Source organism: Podarcis muralis, chromosome 7 (assembly GCF_964188315.1).
Source record: "Podarcis muralis chromosome 7, rPodMur119.hap1.1, whole genome shotgun sequence".
Classification (NCBI taxonomy): Eukaryota; Metazoa; Chordata; class Lepidosauria; order Squamata; family Lacertidae; genus Podarcis; species Podarcis muralis.
This window is the reverse complement of record NC_135661.1, coordinates 58,696,445-58,713,770: the sequence shown is the minus strand read 5'-3', so window position 1 is coordinate 58,713,770 and position 17,326 is coordinate 58,696,445. Positions and strand designations below refer to the sequence as shown.

At 46.9% G+C, this 17,326-nt stretch overlaps 1 protein-coding gene across 1 annotated transcript in view; it reads left to right on the top strand.

Annotated features, from left to right (window-relative positions):
• FNDC5 (fibronectin type III domain containing 5) overlaps nucleotides 1–9,232 on the top strand; it is a 33,675-nt gene extending 24,443 nt beyond the window's left edge. Inside the window, exons 5-6 of the mRNA XM_028739124.2 lie at nucleotides 5,681–5,814; nucleotides 8,282–9,232. Coding sequence (XP_028594957.1) covers nucleotides 5,681–5,814; nucleotides 8,282–8,323 — 176 coding nt within the window. The 3' untranslated portion in view covers nucleotides 8,324–9,232. The remainder of the gene's footprint in view (nucleotides 1–5,680; nucleotides 5,815–8,281) is intronic.
• Nucleotides 9,233–17,326: the final 8,094 nt, after the last annotated feature.

Below are 17,326 nucleotides of genomic sequence, written 5' to 3'. Positions count from 1 at the left end.
ACCCATTTCCTATTACCTTTTATGGGAGACAAAGAGCTGTATTTCCTTCTATCCATAAATGGCAGACAAGTAGCCATATATCTTACATTTGCCTCGACAAGGCACCTTAATTACCAGATCATCTTTGCCCTATTGCCCTATTCACTGCAAAACAGATGGCTAAAACAGATGGCTCATGGTAACAGAGATTTTGGGTTCACCTTCTCACACACCATCAATGAAATAAGAATCTAACATAAGAATCTAACATTTCTTACTTTCTAAATCCTTTGCATACTTACATTTAAGCCAATATATTTCATACATTAACATATATAGCTTTTTAGAACTGAAAAGGAACTTAGTAAAAAACAGTTTCCAAAAGCAACCCCTTAAATTTACACCCCCCTTTCGAGCCAGCTGCTGTTCCTATTTCAAGCCAGCTGCTGTTCCTATTAGCTCTTGCCCTTTAACCTTAGGAAGATGTGGCTCGAATCTGATGGGAGGCACAATAATTCTTACTATTTACCAACTCTTAATTAGTGTTTTTGCAGCTTGATTGTATTCTGTAATATGTATGGCCAGTATGACCTTTTGCTCCTAGCCTGTAATTTTCCTTTTACAACTTTGAAGTACTGCTATAAATCTGTGGGGCCCTGTTCAAGAGGATAAACAACTGCCAAAGTACTCAGCCAGCTGCTTTTCTGCCTGGCATGAAAGATACAAACATTTGCAAATATATCTTTTTAAGCTCATTTTAAAATACAGATCTTGATCAGATGCCTCATAATACAGATCTTGATCAGATGCCTCAGGTGAGGAAGCCTGTACTTTCTGCACATGCCCAGAGACTCCTTTTCTTTATTGTCTCTCTTCTTCCATCCGTCTCAACTGCTCTGTATATTTAGGTGTATTTGCACATATTGACGAATAATTCCCAGAGCCAATGCAGAGTAGTGTCTAAGGCCGTTTCCCATACAGTCACTGTTTACGGGTGGGATTCAGTCACATCAGGCTGCACAATTAAAACTGATCTGGAGCTCTTGTGAAACAAAACCTCCCCTCCACCTGGACAGATTGGATGGGATAAGGACCATGATAGGGAAAGGCACTGGAAAGAGGAGGATAACAAGGTGGATTATCATTCAATAGCTGCCACCGCCTAATCTCTCTGCACACAAGCCAGGCTGAATGCTCATTAAGCAGGCTGCATGGAACCGACTTAAGGGGGTGAGCGATAAGCCCCCAGTTTAAATACTGCCTTGGCCATGAACAAATTCTCACTCTCAACATCAGCCCACCTTCCATCTGCAGAATGGGCATAAATATAAGCAGTGCTTTTCTCCAGGGGATACTCAAAGGTGCGTGGTACCGGCACTTTTCCCCATTGTTGTTAAAAAGTGTGACACATACTGTAACAACTTCATGGTGAGTACCGGCACCTATTTTTCTAGGGAAAAAAGCGCTGAATATCAGGCTGTTTTACCTCCTCAGCCAAAAATAAATAAATGTTCCCTGAGCAAATCAGCTTACAAAGATAAAAGTCCATCATAAAAGTCCTATTATTATTATTAATATTATTATTTACATTTCTATCCCACTTATCCAGGGTGCAATAAGGTCATTGGAGACTGCAGTGTCTTTAGGATATATGGTTTTATTTACATATATATACAACCTGAGTATAGGATGGAGGTGCCCACAGCCAGATGGGTGGAGTATAAATATATTATTATTATTATTATTATTATTATTATTATTATTATTATTATTAATTAATTAATTAACACTTCCATAGATCTTGCCTCTCCTTTAGGTTTCCAGGGAAGCCCCAAGCCACAGCTTTGGGTTCAGCACAGAACAAGACAAGCCTCTCTGTCCAGCTTCCAGCCCAGCCAAACTCACCCCCACACGGCCCCGCTTGGCCTATTGTTCTCCATCCTAGGATGACCCTGGCATCCAGCCAGGAGAGGTGGGGAAAGGCCCACCCATTTGTTTCTATGGCAAGGGAGCTTGCTGTTTTCAGATGCAAATGCAGGATACTGAGCTGAGCAGCTAAGGCCATTACACTGACAAAGGGACTGGTCTGACCAGTTCTGCAAGCTTCCTCCTATAGCTTCCATCCCACCCCCCAAATAAAAGGACTTTTGCAGTAAGGAAAGTGATGAGAAAATGTGCTGGAAAGTGTGGAATAACAATTGCTTGTTGTGCTCTTGTATACCACTCCCACAAACGGCTCACTTAAGAATGGATATTGCAAAACCTACTTGCCTACAAGTCGGGAGGCTCAATAATGTTGAAGGTTTCAGGAAGGAGTCAGTCTGGGTGGTAGACATACAGTAGGTTCCTTCAGATCTGTGATCTTGTGTATGAGAGGCTAAAATCTATAAGAGGAAGCCTGTCAGACCAGTTTGTTTGTCAAGATGATGGCCTGGGCTGCTCAGCCAAGTGCCCATCATCTGTATCTCAACAATGAGCTCTGTTGCCATGGAGACAAGTGGGGGGCTTTCCCCTCCCTCACTGGGCTGGATGTCACATCACCTTAGGATGAGAGGGGTAGGGTTGCATGTAACAATAAATTGGTCAGCTCGGTAAGATAGTCCAATGGGATTCTTTTCATCATCTCCCCAGTATTGCAGAGGCTGAGGCCAAGAAAGAGGAAGAGTTGTTTGGACCCACAGTGCTCTCACTCCCAGTTGTAGTACAGCAACCCAGCTCCCTGCTAGCTTCACCTGTCCCTGGCATTTTGAAAGCAAGCTCTGAGGTGGCTCCTCTTCATGCCGCTTCTGCATTGCCTTCTCCTGCCAGCTGGGACTTGCCAAGCACGAGCTAATGCAAAAGGCAGCTCAGGCTTGTTTGCTTTCTGTGCTCAGCCCCCTAGCTCCATCGACAGCTGCTTTTGCCCCTTCTGCAGTATGAAACATTTATGAAAAGCAGAAACACTCTGCCAGGGAGCTTTGCAATTGCTTTCGCTGGAAGCACGGGGGAAGGAGGGCCGTTTCAGGTGAAGCAAGCAGGCCAGCAAATCAATGAGACAGCAAACGGGATAATTTACATCCTTCTCTGGGGACAAATTTTGCCTCTCCCTTCCTACTCTCCAGCTTCCTGGCCAAAGGACTTTCTGGTTTCTTGTAGACAAGATGTGCACAGAGGGGTACAAAACAAAGCTGTTGAACAGACAGCCCTACAGAAGTAGCTTTGCAAGCTGACATATTCTGCAATAACTTATTAATTGCTTTATGTTGAGAGCTTAGGCAGAAGGAACAAATCTAAGGCTCCCCCTTCCATTCCTATCAGCCTTCCATTTATTTGGTATTATAGGGGTTTCCGAATGAGATGGTCTGGCTTCCAGGCCGGCTCGCCATCACTTCAATCCAGAGCTGATAGGCGTCTGCATAAATTTCATGGGAGGGAACATGCTTATTGGAGTGGAATACTTCCTTGGATAGCTCAGCTGGTAGAACACGAGACTCTTAATCTCAGGGTTGTGGGTTTGAGCCCCATGTTGGGCCAAAAGACTCCTGCATTGCAGGGGGTTGGACCAGATGACCCTTGTGGTCCCTTCCAATGTTAGGATTCTCTGAACACAATACTCCACTTTTGCAGGGATGTTTTGAGCTGATCCTACACAATCTTGGTGCAACCTGCTCTTGGACTACAGCTCCCATCAGTCCTAGCATCATGTGACGCCTGTTGGGACTGATGGGAATTGTAGGCCAAAACCTCTGACCTGATGCAGCAGGGTAAGGAAGGCTGCTCTATCCCCTGAACTGAGTTGCAGGGCTGATGATTTGGCCATGTTAATCTCTCCAAAAAAGCCTTCCTCAAAGAGGAGAACCAGCACCAAGGCCTCGCTTACAAGCACAAGGCAGCATTTCCTCTTGAATCTAGTCTTTACCAAGAGCGTAGAAACGTGTCCTCTTTTCGGAGCGTGTTACGGGGGCAGAGATGGGTCATTTGCACTGCTGCCCTTTCCTGCTACAGCCGTCACATCGTGTTTGCAACGCGCAAGCAGAAAGCCTGCCAATTCAAGCACACTAAAGCACGGAGGCTGTTGTGGGAAATGCTGCCATCCCCTCCGTTTGTCACCGGTGCCCAGCCTGGATTCTGAGATGAAGGAATTTTCCACTGCCCTCCTCTTCCCCACCACCCTTGTGTGTGTGCCCTGCCAAACAAACACCTGCTTTTTGCTTGCTAGCAGACAGGGCTGCCTTCCAGCCCCTTCGCACAAGTGAGGCTCCAAAACTACTTTGCTTAAAACAGAATTGTGTAACCTTTGAGGTCAGCCAGCCCACCCTTTGACTTGCCACCTGAAATAATTCCTCCGGAGGTTATACGTATAACAGGTAGGCAGTGGACAACAACTCCCATCATCCCCAGAAAGCATGGCCTATAATCAGGGGTGGCTAGGAGGGCAAACATATTGGCTACTACTAGTCTATCCCGATGGGCAACTCACTGGTGCAAGCTGAGCAACTATAGGTAAAGGTAAAGAGACCCCTGACCATTAGGTCTAGTCATGGCCAACTCTGGGATTGTGGCACTCATCTCGCTTTACTGGCCGAGGGAGCCGGCGTACAGCTTCTGGGTCATGTGGGCAGCATGACTAAGCCGCTTCTGGCAAACCAGAGCAGTGCATGGAAATGCCGTTTACCTTCCCGCCAGAGCGGTACCTATTTATCTACTTGCACTTTGACGTGCTTTCGAACTGCTAGGTTAGCAGGAGCAGGGACCGAGCAATGGGAGCTCATGCCGTTGTGGGGATTCGAACCGCCGATCTTCTGATTGGCAAGTCCTAGGCTCTGTAGTTTAACCCACAGGCGCCACCCGCATCCCTGAGCAACTATAGATATTAGCTATTTGGAGAGCCTTTGCTGTATTATCCTTGTGGCCATGAAGCCTCTGGTGCTATTGGTTGAGCTGCTGTGAGGCCATGGAACGTTCATATTTGCTGTGTTTTGGTTGGTTTTAATCTGCCAATAATTAACTTTATCAGAAATGTTGACGGAACCCTAAAGGCTCCACAAAACAGCCTGAGATAGAGGGAGTGAATAATTTCCCTCATATTCACTCCCTCTAATGTGGCTGATATTTTATAACACTTCCGTCACCATCATGCCTGTCCCAGTTATTTTGTTTTCAGTTGACAGGGAGGAATAATGTTTGTTTCTTCAGTTGTGATATAAAAATATGTACAAATGCCAATAATAGACCTTGACAGAGTAACACCAAAGAGACAGCCAGAGAAGGTCTAAAGCAGCCTTCGCCAACCTTGTGCCCTCCCAATGTTTTGGACTACAGTCCCCTTCAGCCCTAGCATCATATGGCTGTGCTGCTGAGGCTGTTGGGAGTTGTAGTTCAAAACATCTGGTGGGCACCAGGTTGGGGGAGATAGGTCTACATTTTTAATGAGGAGACAACTAAGGAGTGACATGGAACATTCTGCACAAATACAGTTCCATGTAGTTAAACTTCATGTCGGATTGGGGTGAGATGGGAGCTGGCAGGCGCTACCTTTTTATTTCCAGCTGCACTCCCTTGCAGACCTTGGCCTGGTTAAGGGAGCTGAGTCAGCCACAGCTTCTTGGGCAGGGCCCCAGGCGGTTCACGGTTTGCCGCAGGAACAAACGGTGTTCAGGCGATACTCCTGGTTGCCCTTCTGGAAGGCAGAGGGACCTGTGATGCTTTTTCTCCCCCTCAGGGGTGATCGCCCTGTTCTGCAGGCAGTACGACATCATCAAAGACAACGAACCAAATAACAACAAGGAGAAAACCAAGAGCACCTCAGAAAACAGCACCCCCGAACACCAGAGCGGGGGCCTCCTGCGTAGCAAGGTGAGAAGGGCCAGGAATTGGGGAGGGGGGAGAGGCAAGGCAACCAACCTCTCTAAAAGTAGCCTTTGCTTTGACTGGAGCTGAAAGTCCATGTTCTGCCTCTGAACACACAGCCAGCCCAGTGACGGCCACGGGCACCATGGCAACCTCAAAAATACCCTGGTGGCTGCCAAGGTCCCATGCCCCTCCTGGTTTTTTTAATTTTAAATTGAGTTTAAAGTTTTACTTTTAAATTGAGATGTATGCACCTTGGGTGTGTGTGTCTGCTTCCTGCTTTTTCGTCTCTTTTTAATTTGCTTGGGGCGATAGTGGCACCATGTGACATCTAAATATCTTGCGAGATTTCAGTGAGATCTCTCAAGATCTTTCTGGAAATCGACACCAATGTTGGCAGAGGTGGTGGAGCGAGCAGTGTGCCCACAGGGGAGCTGCTTCAGGGGTTTCTGCCACCCGAGGTGGCTCCTTCACCCTGCCTCATGGGTGAGCTGGACCTTTACCAGCAAAACTTTACCAGGGAGTGATCCACCCATAACAACCAGGTGATAATCAACAGGCCCCCCCAAAAAAACCCCGTTGGATCCTTCTCCATCTCGCTAAAGTAAAAACCAGATTTAGAGTATGACTTGCAATATGTCAAGTGCATGAGGTGTTGAGACAGCCCCCTGGTTGTCACAGCAGCCATCAAGTCCTGAGCTAGCCCAGACAAGGCAGTATTGACATGGATATTGAAGACCCCCCAAAGCTAGTGTCCTGGGATTCTCCACACCACACCAGAGACCACCTCTGGCAGCTCAGTCAGGGAGGCAGCTGGGCGGACACCAGCAAGACCACTGTCCTGTCCCTGCAGCCCAACACAATATACAAACCCTCACATCCAGCTCCTAGGTGGACTGGCCAATATGTGCCAAGTCAGTTATCTCAGTTCAGTGCTTCTGTAGGCACTGGCCAGAACCCTGGAGGGGTTAACATTTCCCTGAGCAATCAGTTCAAAGGCTTCTGGCACCGTTTCCATTTTATTTCTGGAAAGAACAGAGCTAGAGAGACACTCAGGTTTTCAAAAACAGAAAGCGAGACTCAAGGAAGGAGCTTGGAATATCCACCAGGTAGGTGGGGGATGCTGTCAAAGGCCAATGCCAACTAAGGATTAGGGTTTGCCTCTAATGGACCAAACTTCATAAAATCTTCTTCACCTCTACTAATTGTGCTGATGCTTCCAGCTTCCCCGTGCCGTAGCCATTTGCCCTTGCCAGCCATGACCCTGCATCAACTTTTGACAAACCTCCTTCATGTTCTGCTAACTCTGCTGTTGGAGGAATTATTCATGCCACAGCAACGGTCTCTTCAGTAGCAGAAAAGGTCACTTAAGGACACATAAGGGCCCCCCGCCATGTTGGAAAACCTCAGTGTGTTAATCAAAGGGACAATGACAATTGCACAACTCTAGGTGTTTCCAAAGGAAGTCAGAAAGGGAGATACTTTCTCATGGCAGCTCCAACATGTATGCCCCCCTGACACAACTGGTGAGCGTCACCCAGTCTTTCTGGTCTGGTGCTAAAATGCTGAATCAAGAGTTTTTTATTGATTGCATTTTGCTTTGGCTTGACTGTATGTTGTAAAGCTGCCCTGGGAAAGAAAAATCTTCAGAACAGGAGGGTATAAATCTATTAACAAATAACACTTATAAGTCTTTAGAAGAGTCTCTCTCTCTCTCTCTCTCTCTCTCTCTCTCTCTCTCTCTCTCTCTCTCACCCCCCAAGAGAGAAATAAGGGAAATGCTCCTTCAAAGATGGTGCCTGCTGAGGTGCATGCAACATCCCAAAACAAAAGAAACACTATATCTTCAGAATTATAGTTATTAATTATAGTGGCCTTCCCCAGTTAATTTTGGACTACCAACTTCCATCAGAATTGCTGGAGGGCACCAGGATGGCAAACACTGATTTATACAGATTTAGTGTGAAAGGTGGATTGATTGCTTATTCCCTGTAGCGAGGAAGCGCCTCCTCTTAGTTCAGAGCTACAGGAGATTCCTCCTTGACCTCTTCCATCTTTGTTCCCTGGCTACACACCCTCTCAGCTCTCCTTTCCTTGTTCATGAGCTGCTGTAGCTGCCAAGGAGAGATGCCCCTGAGATTTTTGCAATGATGCCTCCCCACCAGAAAACTGTCAGAGGCAGTAATGCAACAAGGTATCTAATGTTGGCATTTCTTGAACTCATGGTTTTCCAAATGCAAGCCTTCCATTGATCCTGCTAGCCTTTTCAACATAACCATGACTGACTCCAGGCCCCCTCGATTTCTGCTTTGCACTGTAGGACTAAAATGGAAGTGAAACACACACCATCTGTTTAATCCTAGCTTCACCTCCAGCCCTCAGACTACAGATTCTCAATTTCCCCCAGGGTATATTGACTTCACATTCCTGGGTACCTTATATTTCTCTCTTTCTTTCTTTCTCTCCCCTCTAGTTTCCAAAAAACAAGCCCTCAGTGAATATCATTGAAGCATGACAGCCTGATGGATGGACTCCGTTTCTCCTTCTCTGTCTCTTTCCCTCCCTCCCTCCAAGATTTGGCAACTGGGGAAGTGAAAGGTTTTCAGAGCTGTTTGGAAAGAGTTCTGTTCAGCTGCTGCAGACTGTAGCACAAGCCTTTCCTTCCATACCCTGGAGGAAAAAACCCAACAAGCCCATCTCCATGTGGGATAGAAAAGAAACTCGGTAATGTACTGAGCTACAGCATACTTTGAACTAGGCTGTGTCCCACACACCAACAAATGGGCATTTGCTGGTGGGGCTAGGAGGAGCGTCATCTTTCACCTTGACCGTCTGTCTCTGTCTTGTCCTGAAACATTCGTCTCTTGGGAAATGCTCCAGCTCATTCCTGGTTTGCTTTCTTCTTACCACAGCTCAGTTTTACCGTAGGAAATGCTATCCTGGATTCCAGACACGACTGCCTCCATCTCTTCGTGACAACGCTGGAGAACGCTCTGTCCCCTCTGACCACAGACCAAACCAATGACTTTGGCTAGGAATCCCACGCAGACGTCTTGCCATTTGTGCTTTAAGTAGAAACAACTGTTTGCAGGCATTCAATTTTGTGTCTTTAATACAGTCTCTGGCAATCTGGTGCCTACCAGCTATTTTGGACTACAAGTCCCATCAGTCCCAGCTAGCCAACAAAGTGAGCTGTTGTCCCAAACAGCTGGTGGGCATTAGGTTAGCGAAGGCTGCTTTAAACAAAAAGACAAAGAAACCAGAAGCACACATTTTTCCACCTGGACTCTCAGGACTCCGCTAGCTGCTTATTATAAGTTACTTTGAGCAGTTGTGAGTTTCTTATTTCCCCCCAAGTTTTGGTGTATATTTAATGTTGTTTCTCCAACTGGATAACCAACAGAGAATGCAAAAAACAAAACCACACACACACACACACAAAACCCTAACCCCAAATCTTCCAGTTCTGTAGAACAGCAAAGAAATCTGACGACGACTATAGAGAAGAATGGTGGAAACATCTGTTGTTTTTCTCCCAGGGTGAGCCCCATCTAGGCTGCAAACTTGTTTTGGTTTTATTCCACTTTATTGTCATGGCTTTTCCAAAGAATCCTGGGAATACTAGTTTGGTGAGGAGCTGGAGATTATACAAATTCAGAAGAACCTTGCTGAGCCAGGCCTGAGGTGTGGTCTTGGGAGTGGGGAACCTGTGGCCCTCTAGATGCTACTGACTACAACTCCCACCATCCCTGACGGGTGGCCAGGCTGGCTGCAGGGGCTGATGGGATCTACCATCAGCCAACAGGTCCCAAGTCCCTGGGCTACCTAGTTGGGAATTCACTCAGCCCGGAGCCGATTAAGAAGCCCACAAGCAGGGCACAACTGTGGTGGTGGCCCTCCTCTCTTGCTGGCCCCTTGTAGCTAGTCCTGCCTGTGGACATGGGGGATTGATTTTATGCCTGTAAAGCTAATCACCAGTGACAGCTTGGCCCCTCCATGGATTCCCCCAGTCCTAAACTAAGGGGATGAAAGCTGGTGACCACCATTAGCAGATGCCTGGAGGGAATTATCCTCTGTGTGAAGAAGCCCTGCTTTCTTTCCCCTCTGCTAAAATCACTGTCACTTTTATTGGATGACCCTCTAGTTTTAGTGCAGGGAATTATCTGTTGCCGATGCCAAGGCCCATCATCACCAAAATTGATAGATGCCAACTACGATTCCCAGGGGTTCCCTGGAAAGCAGGAAATGGCTGTGAAACCTGTTGTAATCTGCTCTTCGGATCTGTGCTTATCAAACCATTTCTTCTTAGCCGGGTCTGATGTAATCCGCCCACAGTGTGCCAAAGCAGCTACACTTCGATCCTTGAAAACAAACAAACACACCAATTTAATTCGCATTGTGCCAAGATTGCTTGATGCAAAGGCAAGCACCTTTGTATAGGGGAGCCTCGCACCAACATGGGATGGCTGCTCTGCAAGTCATCCCAGCAACTTTGTCAGTGCAGGGGTGGATTTGGGGCTCTCAAATTTCAGTGGCACCCTGTGCAATGCTAAAATTTGGCACCCCCCACCTCTTGCACTCATTTCTATGGTACTGTTGTGGCATCCCTTGAAGTGCAGTGTCCAGGGCGACTGCACTGCTTTTCAGTGCATGAGAGACCACGGAGGCCAAAGCCTCTCAGACAGGAGCTGAAATTGGTTGGAGAGGGAAAAACTCCATGTAGAAACTCACTCCAACTGGCCAGCAAAAGCTCAAGGTGGTTCGTCCTCCTTTATGGATGCTGTTAGATTTAGGGGGTGGGCTGTGGTTGTTTTTAAGGGGGCTGTAAATTATGACTTTTGTCATTACTTAGCATCACTGCCTTATTGTGTCTTATCAACGAGACTTACTTTTTTTAATCCCTTAAAAATGTCTTCTACAAAATCAAAATGTGAGAATCATCAATTTGGTTCACTTACTTGAACCTGACCTTTCCTTTCTCAGAGCAGTATTTTGGCCTCACAACAACCCTGTGAGGTAGGTTAAGCTGTGACACACCCAAGGCCGCCAAGTATCCTTCATTGCTGAGCAAGGATTTGAATGTGATATGCACCAGGAATATGTGCATGATCAATGCATGTAGCAGGGGGAGCTAGACTAAAAAAACCAGGCACAGTTCTTGTGTGTAGGAAGCCATACGTGTTCACCAACTGGAATTTCAAAAAACTTGCCTCATTCTGAGTTGGAGCTCTGACCCCAAACCCATCTGGTGTGCTGTAGGGTAGTCATCTCACCCACAGTATAACAAGGGCAAGGCATATCCTAAATTCTCTTTTCCATTACTTCTTTCTTGCCCCTAGGGTTAATCAAATTGCCAGATTCCTGCCTTGGTCTTTCCGGACAGAAAGGTGGGAGAAGTGGAGGACAATTTTCGGCAATTAATAAGTTTTTCATGGCTGAAAGTGGACAGATCTGTGCATGTGGCAATGCTGTGGAAGGTGATAAGGGAGGAGGAGGAGGAAGATTCCCCTGTTGTGCTTCAGTATTAAGCCCTCTGCATGTTGCTCCAGGAAGCCTTGCGTCCACGCTGGGAGAAGAGATGGGCTTCTGATTGCTCATTCAAAATGCCAAGTTGGCTTGGCCTGAGGTTTAATTCCTCCTCTGCTGAGCTCAATAACTGGCCTATCAGGGGAGTTCGGTTCCACGGTTGGCCTGGTTCACACATAACACTAAGCCACAATTTATTAAACTATACATTATTAACCATGGTTTTTGCTTGACCATCCTAATCTTGCCAAGCAACTTAATGATGGTCAACTACCAGCAAACCGTGGATGTTGGCTTACAAGCCTTGAATAGTTTTAACCATGGCTTTGGTCTTATGTGCATACTCAGGACCCGTCCTTAATCATGGTTTGCTTTGCCCCATCACTCAGACATGTGGCAAGTTACAAAGGTGTGAGGCAAGAGCGGGTGGAAAACATACTAAACTTTGAAGAAACAAATCCTGGTTTGAAGGATCATCTGTGTTACAGTTAACTGTTTCTTAAACAAACAAAGGATTAGTGTTTTATGTGCAAACTAGCCGGGAGGGAGGGAGAAGGGCTTGTATGCAGAGTGATTACCAGACAGAGCTGTGACCACAGGTTGGGGTGCCATTGTCTTCCCTGGCCCTGCTCCTGTGCATGTAACAATAACCCTGCCCACACTCCGCGTTCCCAAATTAATAAGGGATGTATTACTTCTTGGCACATTGATAAAGCCATGGAATCCGTTCCACTTGCTAAATGTCTGCATGTCAGGCTCAAGGCACAGGAGACAAGGAAGAAGAAAGGAAGAAAAAGGAGGCAGTCAGACTCAGATCTCTGCTTCAGATTTTTCTTCAGTCACAAACTCTGTGTTTGGCTTGAACAAGACACTAGCAGCTAGCTCACTATCCTTCCCCTCAACCTCTAATTGGTTGCATAGGGATAATACTGGCCTTTTAGTGGAGGATAAATCGGGAATCCCCATGTTGAGACTGTGTGCATCACTTAATGCCCGTTTGTCAGGGGAAAGAGGGAGAGGCTGTTCTGCTCATACCCTGCTATGGGGCTTCTCAGGGGCTTTTTGCTGGCTCACAGTGAGAGATAGGCTGCTGGCCTGGATGGACACACCCTGGAACCATCCAGCAAGGCTCTTCAAGCCCACCTTGCAGGGTTGCTGTAAGGACTGTGGAGATAACAAGTCTGACAAAGTGCTTTGGTCTCTCTAAAGCATGGTATCAATGCTAGGTAGTGTTCCTAGAGATGATGTCTCCATGATGACATCATGACTTTTTTCCATTGCTGTGTTTTTCCAGGCCCTCCTCGGTCCCCCTCATCTCTGCCTTCACTCAGCTCAGGAAGGGCCTGCTCATCTGCAGGTGGAGAAGTCTAGTTGCTTCAGTTTCTGTCATGGTGTTAATGTGCCTCTTCAAAATTGTGTCTCTTCTCATCGGTGACTAAGTCAGCGCCTGCTCTAAAGCTTCCAACATCCACGCAGAGCCACTTGCAACCAGCCCCTCCCATCGACTTCCACACAAGGTGCCGGCAGATGGCATCCCGCACCACCCTGGTGCTTTCCAGAGGTTTTGGACTACAATTTCCATCATGCTGGCTGTAGAGTGCTGAGGACGCTGGGGACGCAGCTGGGCTGACAGGGGCTAATGGGAGTTGTTGTCCAGAACCACCTAATTAACAGCTACTCACAATGTGTTGCAAAACAGAGGAAAGGCCTCACTCCCCTCAGTTCTTGCCAAAACGATGGCCGAGAGCAGATTGTCTGCCTTGTTAGACACAGAAAGGTTGTTACCTGTGATAACAGTTTTGAGCAATAAACCATGTTTTTAAATGTACAGTGACAGGAACATCTCCTTTGAGTGTAAAGAGATCGACATTTCGAAAGGTCGCCGATCCTCAGTCTGGCCTTGTGAAAAACATGATATATTGGGGTTTGGGTTTTTTTGCATGGGGAGATGGGAGCTTTCTTAGCCAGATTTCGAAGGGTTCATTTTCTGAAATGGCAGATTCGTGGGATGAGACTTTCCCAAAATAAGCACACAGTAACACCTTGTACAGGAGTTCTACAGTTTGAGTTAGCAAGTAGCAAGGGAGGCTTCCTGCACTAAAACAAAAACAACTCCCTGCACATAGAAATGTAGCTTTTCAGGGCTAGCCTAGAACTTCGCTCTCTGATATGTTCACTTCCCACAGAGGCACAATTTTTGAGATGGGGAAGCATTTCAAACATACCCACAATCTGAACTCCATCCCGAGTGAGTTATCTCCCCATGTAGGACATTCCCCACAGGCTTGACATTGCTCTAGTTATTAGGATACTACAGTTTGCTCCCATGACACTCAGCTGTTTCTCAGGCCCCACCCGCAGAGGGAGTGAAAGTAGTTTGGGACTGTGGTTTGATTTAGCGCTCCATCTTTGGCTGCCAAAGGAGAGCCTCCTTCCAGCTGGACTCCTGAGCAAGCAGTGGACATTCGACCTAATTTGGCTACTGCTCTGTGCTCTATTTGTGGTACCGAGTTTCCACCGGTGTGTGTGCCCCTTGTGTTCCAAGGGCTGCACAGCGACTTCCCTGATCACATCCTTTCATGGCCAGTGCCAGGTGTTGGTTGGGTCAGGCAGAGGCCAGTAGAGGGCCCGCCAACAGCCATCTTCATTTCCTGCTTGTCTGCCAAAAGGGCTACAAAGCAAGAGCTCACCTCTCACTTCCTCTACAGCCCAGAGGGGAGCTGGAGAAAGGGGCACGGGGTTGTGACTTCACTCAGAGGCCCCAGAAGCTAGGAGCAGCACAAAAGAGACAAGACGCTGTCTCTGATCTTCCCAGTACCATGGCTTCCCCCCAACTCTTTTAGGACATACTACGGAAGGGGGAGGGCAAGATCTCCCATGGCTCATTGGGAACAGGTGAAGGCAGAAGGGGGAGAAAATGAAGAGCGGCAAGGGGGATGCTGAGGCAAACCTGTGGTCCTCCAGGTGTCATTGGGCTACATCACCCATCAACCCCAGACAGCATGGCCAATGGTTAAGAAAGATGGCATCTGGTCCTGCAACATCTGGTGGTCAAAGGTTAGCCACAGCAGCTAGGGCAGTGATGGCCAAACATGGCCCTCCAGCTGTTTTGAGACTACAACTCCCAACATCCCTAGCTAACAGGACCAGTGGTCAGGGATGATGGGAACTGTAGTCCCAAAACAGCTGGAAGGCCAAGTTTGGCCATCACTGAGCTAGAGGGTCCACTGATGGTTCTTACCTCCAGACCTCCTAGAGTATGCCCTCCACATTACAGTATTTCCACCCCCCCTGGACAGCATAGTATGACTTGGGTGTGAAGTCCCAATCTGGCACATCATCCACCACATGCCTTTTGGACTTCTTGTCAGGACTTCTACACAGGTCTGACACACCTTAAAGCAGTACAGCTTCCCCTCCCACCCCCTCCCACAACTAGAACCTAAAGTGGGAAAATGGATGTCAAGACTCACCTACCCTTTCCATGTTCAGCATCCAAATTGGCATCCTGCGAGTGGTAAAGTGTTGGGGTGTGCATATGAGTATGTGTGTGATATCATTATCCCCTGTAATTGCAGCCTTTTAAAATGTGCGGCAATAAATGCCATTAGCGAGAGAAGAAACAAACACAGGCTGAAAGCAATTCCACGCTTCAGAGAGATGAGTGTCAAGCGATCAAAAAGCACCTTCAGACTCTCTGCAGAGAGATCTTTAAAGCAGAGATGCAATCAGAACATGCTGTAGGATACAACAGAGCTGGCTGTATTTGGGGAGATTTCAGGAGGACAGAGATAAAATGCATTAAAATGAGATCCAAGGTGGTACTGCATTATTTGAGAAGAGTATGGACTGAACCACAGGAATGGTTTGTAAGGGATCATGGCAGAGGACTTGCACCATACATGGAATGTCCCAGGTTCAGTCTCCAAGTAGAGTCTAAAGACCCCTGCCTGAAACCCTTGGGATCCGCTGTTGATTGTTGTTCGAATAAGGGTCTGACTTGTTATAAGGTATCCTACGTACCAGATTGACTACAACATAACACTCCATGGAAAATGGTAATCTCTCTCCCCTGCCCCGCATTTGTTTCCAACAATTGCCAAGCTCCAGTTCAGAATGGACATCCAATTAAATGTCTTGGCAGGTGGGAAATCCAGATTTCAGCTGTGAGCGATTTTCTGTCCCAGTTCCAGCTGTAGTGCAAATTACATCATTAGAATTCGCCGCCTACTTCCAGCTTTAGGAGCGCATGTGAATGCAATGAAGGAGTGAACTCGCACAATACGGGGACTTCATTTGCAATTTATTATGTATATGACACCCATTTGACTAGGTCGCCCCAACCACTCTGGGCAACTTCCAACAAAATATACTTAAGAGTACCCACACACCAAGACCGGGCCCTGATGCACTCTCAATTGATTCAGGCTTTATGCAATTGATTCCAAAAGGACTCAAGATGATGCTTTGCCATACAGCATAGTAATAGTTTCACAGACTGTTTGCAGGGAGCGGAGGGCTGGGGAGAGACTAATTTCTAGCAAACAATTAGACTGTGACAGTTGCCCTAGAAATATCCCAAGATGTTTGAAAACACATACAGTCCTCCTTAGAAGCTTTTTGTCAGAGGATGACTGAAGTTCAGCACCTCTACCTTTGTTCCTTAAAAGGACAATTGATTTCCAGGTCTCCTCCTGCACAAGGCACTGCTTGCAAAACTGTCACAGTAGTGGCAGTTTTGGGCAGAGCAAAAAAACTACTCTCTTTCACACTCCCTCATTGCAATTATTTTTTCCTGCTCCTTCATCCTGTACTTTAAAAAGTCACATTACCTTTTGATACTGGAGGTAGAAAAGTCAAAACACCTTCTCTGTCTCCCCCCTTCCTCATTATGAAGGGGCATTCCTTGCAAAGCTATGTTGGCTGTTAGCTACCAACAGACCAACCCTTTTCTTTGGGTTTGTCCAACACTTTTTAAAAACAAGCTTCAGAGTTGCTCAATGATACAAAAGGCCAGCACACCGCACACACCTACAAAGTGTCCCATGAGCTGAACCTGAAACAAAATCTTGCAGGAGGTGCTTGTCTTCAGCGTTCAAGCCAGTCTGGAACAGTGATCTTGTTCAGGCCGAGGTGCGTGAGAGCGCATGAGTCTTGGGGGTTGAAAACTTTAGAAGCAGGGAAGGCAAAAGGGACATTTTTTATCTTATACCTCCCATTCCCTGGTGAAGATTTACCCTTCACTCGAAACCTGTACTTGCTGGAGAGAGGAGAGTCTCATCGAAAGCTCCCTGAAGCTCCAAAAAGGATGAAAACATGCATTTCTCCTACTCCAAAGCTTCCTATATGACAGAAAAGACCCCATCTCTTCCTCTTGCTCCTTAGCAAGCAGAGAGGGGTAGAGGTGGGAACTTGCCTCAAAGACCGGAGTAGCAGGAAACATGCGGTTTCTTTTTTTAGCTAAAATTATTGCACAAGTGAGAGTCTGTCTGAGAGTGTGGTAGCATTCTCTTACTGGGGGCAGCAGGCAGTCACACTGGTGTGGTAGTGAGCAGATAACTGATGCCTGCCTCCAAATGCACAGAAATCACTACCTTGTTTTGGGGAGGCTCTGCTTTGCTTCCAAATTGATATGTGATAAACCACACAAGTTCCCTCTTTAAGGGAATGATGCAGCACTGAAGGACGTCAATTTGTTCTGAGCCCATCTGTAAGACCCATTTCACAGACAGGAAGAATAATACCTCTCATTCACCCCTAAAGGTCCTCTCCATCTCTCACTACTTGAGGCCTTGGCAACTGAATGTGTAAGCTGCCACGATTACAAAACTCTTGTGTGTAATGTGAAATGAATGCTTTGCCTGTAACCCTTCATGTCTTAATTCACCTCCAGACTTCTAAAAATGGTACAGAAACATATAACTGAGCTGCACATGCAAACCAGTCAATCACCCACTGGGAGGCAGGGGGGAAGAAAGAGAACACACTGCAA